A 13,248-nucleotide genomic window follows, 5' to 3' on the forward strand; every position below is an offset into this window, starting at 1 on the left:
AAGAAGCTCCTGCACAGCAACTCCTCTACCACGCACCAACTTCCCAGCCCCAGACTGTTTTGTATATAATATATTTATATAAGAAAACCGCCATAGCTGAGTCTCCCTTCTCACCTCCATCCTCTGTGCGATTCAACATCACGAAACCCCACAATGTAATGATATCAGCTCCAGAAACAGATCGGTCCTCAAGGAAGCTAGAAATATGACGTTAACATAGTATAAACTTAACCTAAAATAAGGTTGACATAATGTAATCTTAACATAACCATATCTGACATGACCTTAACCAAACCTAACCAATTATATGATTAATAGATAGATAAATATTATTATGACCAAGGAACGTGATAACGGACCACCTGAAGATTAGTCAACCCAGCTTAATTCATCTGGATTAGGCACTCCAACACATACACACACATATGCAATAACGGTTTATAATCAGTGTTACTGTGATGTTTTGAAACGCTATTTAAAAGTTTTATTTTTTACTTATGTTGCCACGTTGTTATGCAGCATTAATCAAAAACTGTCATCTGAACTTTATAATTATCTCTAGAAAAATGTTGCAATATTTCCGCATTTTTATTATTGAAAAGTTTTCCATAACTAATATACAACTTTCTAGAGACGTTGCAATTGCTTTATGTGTTAGCTGGGTTGAACTTCCGATGACCATGATCCTGACTTCCCAAAGGTAAGATTTGGTGCAGATGGTGATGAGATAAGTGGCTTCAATCATCGTCACCGCCCCCAAAATTATTATTATTATTATTTTTTTTGGGGGGGGGTATTGAAATTGTAGTGGATTTCTCCCCTACAAACGCTGTTTGTCGCTGAGTAGCCGACCCCGCGAATTTCCCAGTGTGTGCCTCGTGGTCTAGGTCAACCAGCGCCGCCGTACATGACGGAGGTCAACTATCTACCCACGCCTACCTCCGCTATAAAAGACCTGACCTCGTGGTGACCTCTCTTTTTTCTACCTACGCTAACCAGCAAGCAACACCTCCTCCTCCTCCGCCTGCCTGGCGGCCCTCGCTCCCGCCGGCGAGCATGGCGACCCACAGGCTGGTCCTCCTCTGAGCATCCTCACCAACCAGCTCTCTCTACATCACGCTTGTAACCACGCTGCCACTTCCCAGCACCAAGCTGCATTGTACATCCAATACAACATGTATACAGAGAGCACATTGTGAGTTTCCTTTCTCCGTCCCATCCTGAGTGTGAACCAAACATCACATAACCCCACAAAATGATCCTGTATGAGTGTGTATGAACCATCGCCAATACGTAGCGCTAGGGTCATGCATTGACCAAGTTTAAATCATTATTTTCTTCTCTTGTTAAAAATATTTTCCTAATGAGTTTAATTCCCCTTAATTAAGAACTTTATCTTATTATTATAATCCTTAATTAAATGTCATAGTGATGGATAATGTAAAAGTTAAGACTTAATGCGCGGCATTTATTATGTACTGAAGTATTTTTGTTGTGTCACTTCCAGTTAATATAATCTATCTATCTATCTATCTTTCTATCTATGTGTCTATCCATCTATCTATCCATCTATCTATCTATATAGCTATCTATCCATCTATCTATCTATATAGCTATCTATCTTTCTATCTATCCATCTATCTATCCATCTATCTATCTATATAGCTATCTATCCATATATCTGTCTATATAGCTATCTATCCATCTATCTATCCATCTATCTATCTATCTATCTCTCTATCCCTCCATCTATCCCTCCATCTATCAGGCCCTCGACAGTACTACGCGGTATTAGAGAAAATGGAGAGTTGTGACGTCACCGGAAGTCCCTTGAGCCGCCATGTTTGTTGTCATGCGAGACTGGCTTTGTTTACTACCCAAAGTTTGTTCCTCTCACACCCTTATTTTAGACACACCTGAGCCATATTTAAGCGCTTCGGGTGAGGAAAATGAGTGTATGAATTGAAAGGATCAGAGAAGGAGGCGGTAGAGAATGTAAACCGCCCCCATGTTGAAATATTGAACCGATTTGTGTCAATAATCGTGAGTTAGTCTTCTGGTGGCTCAATAATAATAATTCCAGGAAAATTATTGAACTTTACACTTCCTTATTATCAATGAAACTTAAAATAAATTAATACTTTTTGCTAATATTAACTTGAGAATAGTGATTGAGAGAGATGTAACAGTGAGTAGTTAAAGACCCCGAGTGATGTGTAATGTAATATTTCCGACTGCTTTATTAAGAAAGTAATAAAGATAATTAAGTTCTATGTAAGGGAAATATTAAGTGTGATATTTGGCCTGGAGAATATATTTTTATTCCCTGATGGTTGGTTGAGGTGTGAGGCTGAGTGAGTCACTTTCTCTACCAGTCTGGATCTGTACCTCTCAGGCGAGTATATTATATTATCACTATTATCTACATTACTGTACCACCTATGACAAATAACCTTAGAATAATGTCTTTTTATTTTTATTTCAGGAGGTTATTTATTGGTTATATTGAGCAACATTATTGTTTGTATTCCAGTGTAGCATTCTCAGAGGTCCCCCCATACTCAGAGGGCCAATTCAATATAATGTGCATGTACAAAAGTCTAGATTATTTTGTCAGCATGGTTAATATCAGAAGAAATAATGGGAATTGAACCAAATTTTGTGGAGACAGATATCATGATCCTGAACACAAAAATGGAAGCAAGAATGCACAGAACCTGACCTAACATCTATTTTCGTGTTTAGGATCATGATATTAGTCTTTCCACATAGTATCGTTCAATTTAAGGTTAATATTCATCTATTGGCTGGCCACAGGTTCCACATGTTTACCTGAGGCTATACTCCTCACTTAGTCACTTTTCTCCTCCTTCTTGGTTAAGTTAGGTAGCTTGGCTCCTTTGGTATAAGAATAGGTTATTTTTGGTGTTTTACTCAGATCTGGTCTATATTTTTGTGCTAATTAGCAGTTTATGTTAAAAATGAAAATACAATTTTTTGCAAAATCTGCTAATTTGCACAAGAAATGAAGGTCAGATATGAGTAAAACACCCAAAAAAACATATTCTTGTACCAAAACTTGAGGACAGCCAATGGACGAATATTTACCAATTTATTTAGCTTTTTCTGATGTTGTGTTGACATTAAAATCTAGACTTTTGTGCATGTGCATTACTATATACAACGGTCCCTCTGAGAATGCTACAATGGTCGGCCAGGATTGTCCAAATACGTACTGTAGACCAATTTGTAGATGTGTTTTGTGTGTTTCTCTTGCATTTATTTTTTGTAATTCTAAGTGTTTTTAAATGTAGGTAGACTGAAATTATTGTTGTGTTCCATGGAATGAACTGTCGATCATCTTTACTCACTCAAGTTATATGACGGCACGGACGGTAATAGTTTGGAGTGGTCTCAGGTTAACCAACAACTTTAGAACTACGGTATTAAATGAAATTCTTTCTTAACTCAAGGATATCCCAAAAGAAGCAGAGGAATTGCAGTTTTCTTGGTAATATTTTGGCAATTATTTTTATCATCTTCAGTGCAAGTCTGCATTAACTCACAAGACCTATCAGTAATACCATATTGTCTGTTTATATTTTCTAGATCAGATAAACCAACCTATCTTAGGATGCCAGCACAGTACAGTATATTATTTTAGGTTAATTTACGCTTGTTAGGTTTGGTTTGGAAAAGTGACTGGGAAGCGTTATGTTGCGGTGTCCTCTGGTGGATGGAGCATATACAGTATACAGTATATTTATTTATAACGAACTGGAGAAAGCAAAATTATAAATTATTGCAATTCCTTCACCGGTTATGGTATATTTTTGAGGTAAGAAACAAGTTAGTTATTTTCTACAGTAGCTACAGTATTTGGGTTATTCTTGCCACTGTTATTGCTATGTGAACATGCTGGACCAATATGAACTTTATGACAAATTTACATGATGTCTCACTCATACAGTATGATTTTACTGGATATCAATTTGTCTGATATAGTATAACAACTTCAACACCTTAGTAATGGTTGTCTTTTTAAAGATTTGTTTTGGTGCTTTATGAGAAGTACAGTTTATAAATCTTGTTAAAATTTAATACGAATAGGCTGCATTACCAGTGATGACAAAATAGTCTTACAGGCTGTTTTGGGCTATTTTGCTGGTCTATTGTTTAGGTAGCTAATAGAAATACAGTCTGTCCTCGACTTACGATGGGGTTCCGTCCCGACGACCAGGTCGTAAGTTGAAAAGGCGAAAATAATATACATAGAAATTCTAAAATGGGTGTCTCTTTTTCTTCTCAGCACCACGAGAATTCTCACTTTTACGCTTGCCAGCCATTTTAAAGGGAATTACAAACGAAAAAAATTTTAGTACACAGCGCGATCACTAATGTCAGGACTCGAAAATACGTAATTTGAAAAATATTTTATACGACCACGGTGGTCGTATGTCTGGGTTGTCGTAAGTCGAGGAGTACCTGTAATGATATACATGTAATAGTGTTTATTGTATTATGGAAAGAAAAAAATTCTTATGACAGTAGCTATTTACAAAAAGTTGTTTATTAGATTTATACATTATTCTAAACGAGGGATAATGAGGAATTATATCCGTGGAGATGGCATGTAATTGTGTAACCGACTCACCACCCAGTAAAACTCAGAGCAGGTGAAGCTAAGCTGAGGGTTAATTTATTGTAGAGGACATACTGTAAATGGAAATAGGGTTTTTTGTATGTGTTTAATGATAATTTCAGACAATAACAAGAAAATTTCTTACACTCTTAGTGCATTTTACTCATAACCAAGATTTTGCAAGTTAAAAAAAATAGTACAGTACTGTACTAAAAAAATTCTAAGCGGTGGCGAGAAATGGCGGGATTGTTTTGTGCTTAATGATAATTTCAGACAAAAACAAGATGATTTTCTTCTATGACACTTGAAAAGCATTTTATCTATAGCTAACCGAGATATTGTGAGTTGAAAATCAGAAAACTACTAGAAAAGGTAGCTATTGCAGTATAGTACAGTAAACCCTCACTATCTCGGCACATATAGGGTTCTGCCCTTGCCGAGTTATCCCAAATTCTGACTTATTGAGGCACTTCCTCCCCCTCTCGTACAAAAATACAACAATAAAAGATTATCGACCCATATAGTATGTGTACAATCAAAGACAAAAGTCGTGTCGCTGTTTTGTCCGAAGATTAAATATAACTCGTGAAACATTATGAGAGCCCTACCACAAGGCAGAGCGCACCAAAAGTTTAAGCCCTTTGGCTTATGTTTTCACCAAATTTCATGACACAACTTTTGTCTTTCATTGTACATGTAATTACTAAATGTAAAAATTAACACTTACCAACACTGCAGGCGAAGAATGAAGCATCATAGTAGGTGACACAGAGGTATGGTAGGTGACACAGAGGTATGGTAGGTGATACAGAGGCTTGGTAGGTGATGCTGGTGGCCAGATATGCCGAGATTTTCCCAGGTAATTTTACATATCTTGGCATTTCCAGAGTTATACTACACATTCCAAGACCATATCCATGCCGAGTTATATGAAATTCCTAGTTATTAAATGCTGAATTATCGAGGGTTTACTGTATTGCATTTGTTGCCACCAACTGAATCTTGGGATTTTTTTTTTTTGCAATTAATAGCTTAGATAATTCTAAGACACTTTTCTTCTATGACGTTTCTAATGACGTAGAACTGAGTTTGCTATTTAATATGCCGGGAAATCTGAGGGCAGAGTCCCCTCTGGTTAGAGGTAGGTTTGGTTGGGTTAGGGTAACTTAATTAGTAATATGTGGTTGATAATACAATACAATATAGCATGCCCTTAAAATTCTTGGGGTTTTGGGTCTCAAGATCGCTGTGAATTGCCCAAACCGCGATATCATTTGCTGACGGGGGGAGGGGGGGGGGTACTTTTTTACTTGTGTGCAAAGAAATATATATTCCCTTTATGTGTTTGCCCTTAGGACAATTATTCCTTTTACTTGTATTGTATATGTGTAGCCACACATGCACATGCATGCACACACACACACTCACACACTCTACTACTCCTACTTTTTTTTTTCGTGGCTGCCATACGGCATCAAGAAAATTGTGACCAAGTCCCAGGTTGCTGATCTGACTTTCTGCCTCATTTACACACAATTGCAGGGTCTCAATTGTTTCTCTTACTTTGACAACACAACATACTTTACTTGTATTCAGTTGCTTTTTTCTCTCTCGGCACAAGATTTTAATTTTATTTATTAAGAGTGGTACTGGGTAACTAATGGTTTACAATTCCATGCTATGAATTTCCTTAGGAAAAAGTTAAAGAAGTAAGCTTGTTTCTTACATTTTTTAATATTAACACTTTAGCAGGCAGGGGTTGAGTAAAAATGTCTGGCGCTAGCCAGAATTTTTTTTAGGAATACAGTACTTTGCCCTCTAAAGGGTTAATAAAAACTTGGGGGAATTGCAGTTGTCTTACTTTTGTTTGTAATATCATTTCTTATGAGGTAATTCAACAAAATGCCCTGGTTACCAATACATGTACAGTATTGTGCTGTTTTATATTACAGTAGGGTTTGGATATATCGCGACTTTATATAAAGATTTTTTTGTATCGCGGCTTCCAAAATTATAAAAAAAATGTTCCTATATACAGTACAGCTACTCCTCGACTTACGACATACTCGACCTACGACCACCCGGACATACGACTGCCCCAGTTGTACCAAAATTTTGTCAAATTACGTATTTTTGAGTCCCAACGTTAGTGATTGCGCTGTATGCTGACAAAATTTTCGTTTGTAATTCACTTTAAAATGGCTGGCAAGCTTAAAAGTGAGAGTTTTGTGGTGCTGAGAAGAAAAAGAGACACCCATTTTAGATTTTCTATGTATTATCTTTGCATTTTCGACTTACTGTACGACCAATTCGACTTACGACCTGGATTTGGGTCCCTAACCCCGTCGTAAGTCGAGGAGTAGCTGTATAGCAATAAATTTTTTTATTTCGTGAGGGTAATCGGGCAGGAAGTATTTCAAATGTACTGCCATGGCAAACAAATGCGTTATTTGCTCACCAGAGGCGCCACTGGCTGCTCACTCACGCATTCACTCTTGCCTGCTCAGTCTTTCTGAGTGAGTGACGAGAAATCTGCCAAATCGGGTGCAGATTACGACTTCTAAGATGAGTGTAAGTGGGTTGCTAGTGATGTGAAAAGTGAAGTGAAGTTAATGGAAAGCTTAATAGAAAAGATTTAATACTGTAACTAATATTTTTGGTGTTCGTTTATGTAGGTGTGGGATTGTCAAGTGAGGGTGGCAGTGTGGCGTCTGCTGCCAAGTCTGGTGTTCCCAGGATGGTGCGTCAGCTGTCGAGTCTAGTGTTCCTGAGTCTGGTGTTCCTTGATACTGATACTGAAATAGCCTGTTGTTCCCGAGTCTAGTGTTCATTGGTGATGTAGTAAGTAAGAAAATGAACTCGTTAAATCAAGTTTAGTCACTTTTTTTGGCCTCTAGAACCTAACCCTATTTTCCCCATTGATTACATGTAATTATATATCGTGATTTAGTATATAGCGAACATCGTTGGACCCTATCTTGCGATATATCCTGACCCTACTGTACAGTACTGTATTTTGATTTTGTTATAAGTATTATTTAATTAGATCATTATTGTTTGAGTCATTTCATAAAATACCCTGTACTATTTCCAATACAAGTCCACCAAATATTAAGATATTTAAATATAATTATATATTATACATACATACACTACAGTATACTGTACATATTGGTCATCATGTGTTATCAGATATACGGTAAGTACTGTACTGTATGTACTGTACCATACACCACCATGAGCTAGCGTAAGCACATTTTATTCAAAACTGTTAATATACAGCATGCCCTTCAAATTCGTGGGGGTTAGGTTCTCAAAATGGCCTCGAATTGCCAAATCCGTAAATAACATTTGCTGACTGGGGTACGTTTTTACTTGTGTACAAAGAAATGTACAGTATACGGGGGGGTGGGGGTATTATCTTTGTGTTTGCCGTTAGGACAATTATTTCTTTTACCTGTGTTGTATTGAATTGATGTGTGTGCAGACACAAACATATATACAATACAGGTAAAGGAAATTACTGACTCTAGAACGAATGGCTCCCTGTCCCGGCCGTGAAAATGCCAGCAACTTTAAAGCTACCCGCAGAAATTCTTGGGTACATCCAGGGTGCCATCCGCAAATAATAGAGGACCGCGAATTATCCGGGCATACTGTATTGTATTTTATAAATTACCCTGTACAGTACTGTTTTGAATACAATCATGGATTAAAACCTCCACAATATTCATGCCAACTAGAGTGGAACTCCCACATGGTGAGCAGCTCGAAGGTTCTCTACGTGGGATTACTGTACTGTACAGCTGTACTCTCATGGGTTTTCAACCTATGGTACATCTAAGGTATTATATGAGGTTATCTTCTTAGCTTCATGCATGTATTATGTGTGAATACATTTTTCATCATATTTCTAAAAGGTGAGTTTTTTCTCATGGGGACAAGTTTTGTCAATGAACTCCATGAAGTTGACGAGGCTTTTAGGTGACTGGTTTGCCTTTAAAATATGCAATAAACGATAATGTGAAGTGGAGGAGGTGAGGTGGATACAGTAAATGTTTCTGAATTAACTCTGTTCGTTGAATTAAAATGTATGTACCCAACATTGACCAATTTGATATCTTTTTACAGACAAGATGGATGCCAGTAAAACACTGGGCATGACGTCAGCAATCAGCCTGGCTAAGCCCAAAACCTCAGACCTAGAGCACAGTAAGGAACTAGAAGAATATCTTCGAGATGCTGGGATGTTTGAAAGTGATGCTGAGTTAAATCACAGGTGAGTTTGTTTATATCTTTCCATCTTTCACAACAATATTGTCAAGATTAAAAGTTCACAGAGGAACTGAAAGAACAATTTAGAGACAGTAATATTTGAAACTGATGCTCAGTTAAATCACAGGTGAGCTTGTTTCTAAATCAGAAGAAGATCGCTGTTGTCAAACTACTGTCTGATCAGTTTAACATTAATTTAGGGAAAATTATTGGATGGAATGGATGTGAATTCAGTTTGAAATCACCTTTAGTAATGCAAGTTAATTAATGACTTTCAGGATGGTTTCACTAGAAGTCATTCTTGCCTGGCAAAATTATTATCATTCTACTGTACTCTACTGTATTCTAATAGTTACAGAAGTCCTTTGGTATGTTCACTTATAGAGAGATATTCAATGTTGGTACATTGTTTTAGAAATGGAAATGCTTTATGGATTTTAGTTTTGAGAAAATTTTTGGTGTAAATATAAGTGTTTATGTTTAGTGCATTATAATTACCGGTACTGGATACAGTATCACAGTACTGTACAGGGCATTAAGTTCTCATCCAAATTCACTTGATTCACTTTTTATTGTCCAGTTATTAGTTGTTTTTTTCTTTTCATTTTTAGTTCTTAAACTTTTGTACTTTACAGCTTTTCTGATATTTTAATAAATTCTCTTGCTCTTTTTCTACAGATTTGAGGTTCTGGGCAAGTTGAACACTTTTGTAACTCAGTGGATTAGAGATGTGAGCATAAACGTAAAGAACATGCCTCCCCAGGTTAGTCTTTCATCATTACACCTTTGGAATATTCACCCATTGCCTGTTTTGCCTTTAATATCTCTATATTTTCAGATAAGCAATTGATGAAATAACAGATTCGGGAAGTTGCTGAGTTTCATTGGTGTTGTGTTCTTACAAAATGAGATGTAATTAAGACCATCCTAAACAGGACACATTTTTCCTATACTCTTTAAGTATTATAGGTGGAGGATGTGTTCTCAGGCCAAATTTCTTGACCTAAATTAAATCACATAATAGAATATTGGAGAGAAAATGTAATAAATGATGATAATGTGTTTGGTGATGTATTCTTAGTTCTATAATAAGCTTTAAAAGTACAGTATGTACTGTATTCTACACATAGTATATTTATGCATACAGTACATTTAAGTACATGTGCAGTTTGTATTTATGTACAGTATCTCGAAAAAGTATCTGCCAGGATGGGTCTGATGACTTCCGAAATGCTACATGCAACTCTTGATGTCTCGGGGGGGATTGGTATGCAAGACTTTGTGGTATACTAATCTTACTACATTTGGTAATCAAACATCATATTAATTATGCTAAAATAAATACACATTGCATTAATAATGTTAAACTATATATCAAAGTAAATCCATGTCCCAATATCTATCATCCGTGGTCTCATAATGTTTCACACACTGTGGACAGATACTTTTTTGAGATACTGTACAGTTTTGAGATACAGTACTGTACAGTTTTGAGATACTGTAAATTACATAGTAGGTAGCTACCAAACAGGGAGGTACTACCGCCTGGGAAAATATTGGAAGCATAATATATTGTCTAATGGTAGACCCTGCTACTATATGGCATCACAAAAATTGTGACCAAGTCCCAGGTTGCTGATCTGACTTCTGCCTCATTTACACACAATTGCAGGGACACAATTGTTTCTCTTACTTTGACAACACAACATACATATATTGTTTCTCACAATTGATTTTTTCATTTTTGTATTTCTTTATAGGTCTTTATTATCATTATTACAGTGTTATTATTTTTATCATTATTATTTTATGAATTTATTTTTATGCTAAATTTTATTTACTATGAATGAGTATTATTTATTATTATTATTATTATTATTATTATTATTATTATTATTACTACAACAGTATTACCCCGCTTTACGCGGTTTTCTTTACGCGTTTCCATGTTTACGCAGTACCCTGCCAGACCCGGAATGCTCACTTTACGCGGTGCATGTACTCTTTTACGCGGAGAGCGGTGCGGGCAGGGTGCGCACAAGGTCGCCCAGTCATCAAAACATTACCGAGTTCTTCACCCGCCACCCACCACAGCCGGCCCAAGTCAGTGATAGTGATAATGAGGATATGGACTTATATGGACTTTGAGGGGTTTGACAAAGAGGCCCTGTCAGCCTCTGTGGTGGATAGTGATACAATTGGTACAAGTGACACAGGTGAGGGGCCAATAATCTGCCCTCTGCCTCGGAACCAACCCCCCATCCCCGTGTGCCCAGCCATCTTTTCTACTAATGTAAGTGTTAAAAAACCTAATATTATTGATATTTCTCTTAATTATTAATTGTGTGTGCATGCCATCATAAAATTAAGAAGTTATTTTTACTACAACGTAGGTATTGTGTCTGAAAAAGTGGAGTTTGGGGGTCGGCCCAGTCTCTATTTCAATTAATCCCACATGTTCTGTTGTTCACTTTACGCGTTTCCCGCTTTACACGGGCCTCTGTGGGTTCAACTGACCGCGTAAAGCAAGGTTTCACTGTATTATCATTATTATTATTATTATTATTATTATTATTATTATTATTAAATTTTTGCCCCCAGGCTCTGATGTGGGTCAGTGACTTGAGCCCGGGTGGGCTAATCCCCGTTAAAAAATAAGTAAATAAATAAATAATTAATAATAATAATAATACTTAGTATATATATATATATATATATATATATATATATATATATATATATATATATATATATATATATATATATATATATATATATATATATATATATATATATATATATATATATATATTCACATACACAGTATAGTCTGTATTTACGCAGTCAATTGAACCCGTGGAGGCCCGGCAAAACGAGAAACACATAAACGAAATAACAGAACATATAGGATTAATTGAAATAGAGACTGGGCCGACCCCCAAACTCCACTTTTTCCGACACAATACATAGCTTGTAGTAAAAGTAACATCTTAATTTTATGATGGTACAGTCAGTTCTGCTATAACGCGATAGTTGTGCTCTTGTAAAATATCGTGTTATAGAAAATCGCGTAATAGAAATAACAGGGCTTATGGAGAAAATAGGGTTAGGTGCAGATTACTCGAAATCGAAAAAAAATTAGTAGTTAGCACAGTCTAAATAAATGTTACATTCATATCTAATAATGAAATCATACAGTAAATGTAACACTTTACCTTGACAAAATATGAATATAACTTGATAGGGGAGAAGGGTGATTTTGAGGTTGATCACATCGAGATTCTCTTCAAGTGTTATATCCTTTCTTTTACGATCATCACCGGGAATTCGATCACCAGAATGCTTCTTGGAGATACTCTTCTTACCATATTCACAGTTAATACCACAAAATTGGAGAAATAGTAAGCAAAAATCGCGTTACAGCAAACAAGCGTTCGCGTTATACAAATATCGTTCCTCTATTCATAAATCTCGTTAGAGCAAATTCGCGTTATCAAAACACGCGTTATAGGAGAACTCACTGTATGCACACACAATTAATATTTAAGAGAAATATCAATAATATTAGGTTTTTTAACACTTACTTTAGTAGAAAAGATGGGTCGGCACACGTGGATGGCGGCTGGTTCCGAGGCAGAGGGCAGATTAGTTGCCCTCCGGTGAATCACTTTCACTACTCGCAGAGGTTTGCAGGGCCTCCCAGACAAACCCCTCAAAGTCCATATCCTCACTGTCACTATCACTGACTAGGGCTGGTTGTGGTGAGTTGCGGGCGAAGAAGTCCTTAATACTACGTTGACGACTAGCATTGATGTTGTCGAGATAGATCTGGATATACGGCTCCATAACTTTCGTCAGATGGTTATTAGACACTTCATACCGATGCTTGTCTGGGTCGTTGTCAAGGATGAGCTTAATTTTCTCCCCCAACTCTATGATTTCCTTCACATAATCATGGCTTGGTCCAGGTAATTCAAGGTATTTCTCGGCTGGTGGGGGTCCAGCGGAAGCCATTGTAAGGGGAATAGCGGGCACAAGAGAGAACTGTATACGCGGACTGAGAACAATGAGACTGGCCTGGCTAGGTCAGCGACTTCTACCCTCTGGTGGCAGGGCACGTCATGTTACATTAGACCAATCACAGCTAGCGGCGGAGGGAATGCGTGGGTGGTAAGGATGCGTGGCCCAATCACAGTCCGATATGTCATATGACGTCAGCGATAACGTAAGAGCGACCTGATGCTCACCGCGCCGCTTCCCGCGTATGGTCGAGAATGGACCGCGTGAGTAAAAAATGGCGCGGCGCGTCTGCACCTCTTCAGCCTCTCGCC

At 37.1% G+C, this 13,248-nt stretch overlaps 1 protein-coding gene across 3 annotated transcripts in view; it reads left to right on the top strand.

Annotated features, from left to right (window-relative positions):
* Positions 1 to 1,816: 1,816 nt before the first annotated feature.
* LOC121870383 (poly(A) polymerase type 3-like) overlaps positions 1,817 to 13,248 on the top strand; it is a 63,941-nt gene continuing 52,509 nt past the window's right edge. Inside the window, exons 1-3 of one of the 3 annotated variants that reach the window (XM_042372198.1) lie at positions 1,817 to 1,940; positions 8,774 to 8,921; positions 9,596 to 9,680. In XM_042372198.1, coding sequence (XP_042228132.1) covers positions 1,841 to 1,940; positions 8,774 to 8,921; positions 9,596 to 9,680 — 333 coding nt within the window. In that variant the 5' untranslated portion in view covers positions 1,817 to 1,840. Of the gene's footprint in view, positions 2,396 to 7,423; positions 7,484 to 8,773; positions 8,922 to 9,595; positions 9,681 to 13,248 lie in introns of those variants that run through there. The other 2 variants (XM_042372199.1, XM_042372200.1) reach the window with 2 other exon arrangements.

Source organism: Homarus americanus, unplaced genomic scaffold, assembly GCF_018991925.1.
Source record: "Homarus americanus isolate GMGI-L3 unplaced genomic scaffold, GMGI_Hamer_2.0 scaffold40856, whole genome shotgun sequence".
Lineage (NCBI taxonomy): Eukaryota > Metazoa > Arthropoda > Malacostraca > Decapoda > Nephropidae > Homarus > Homarus americanus.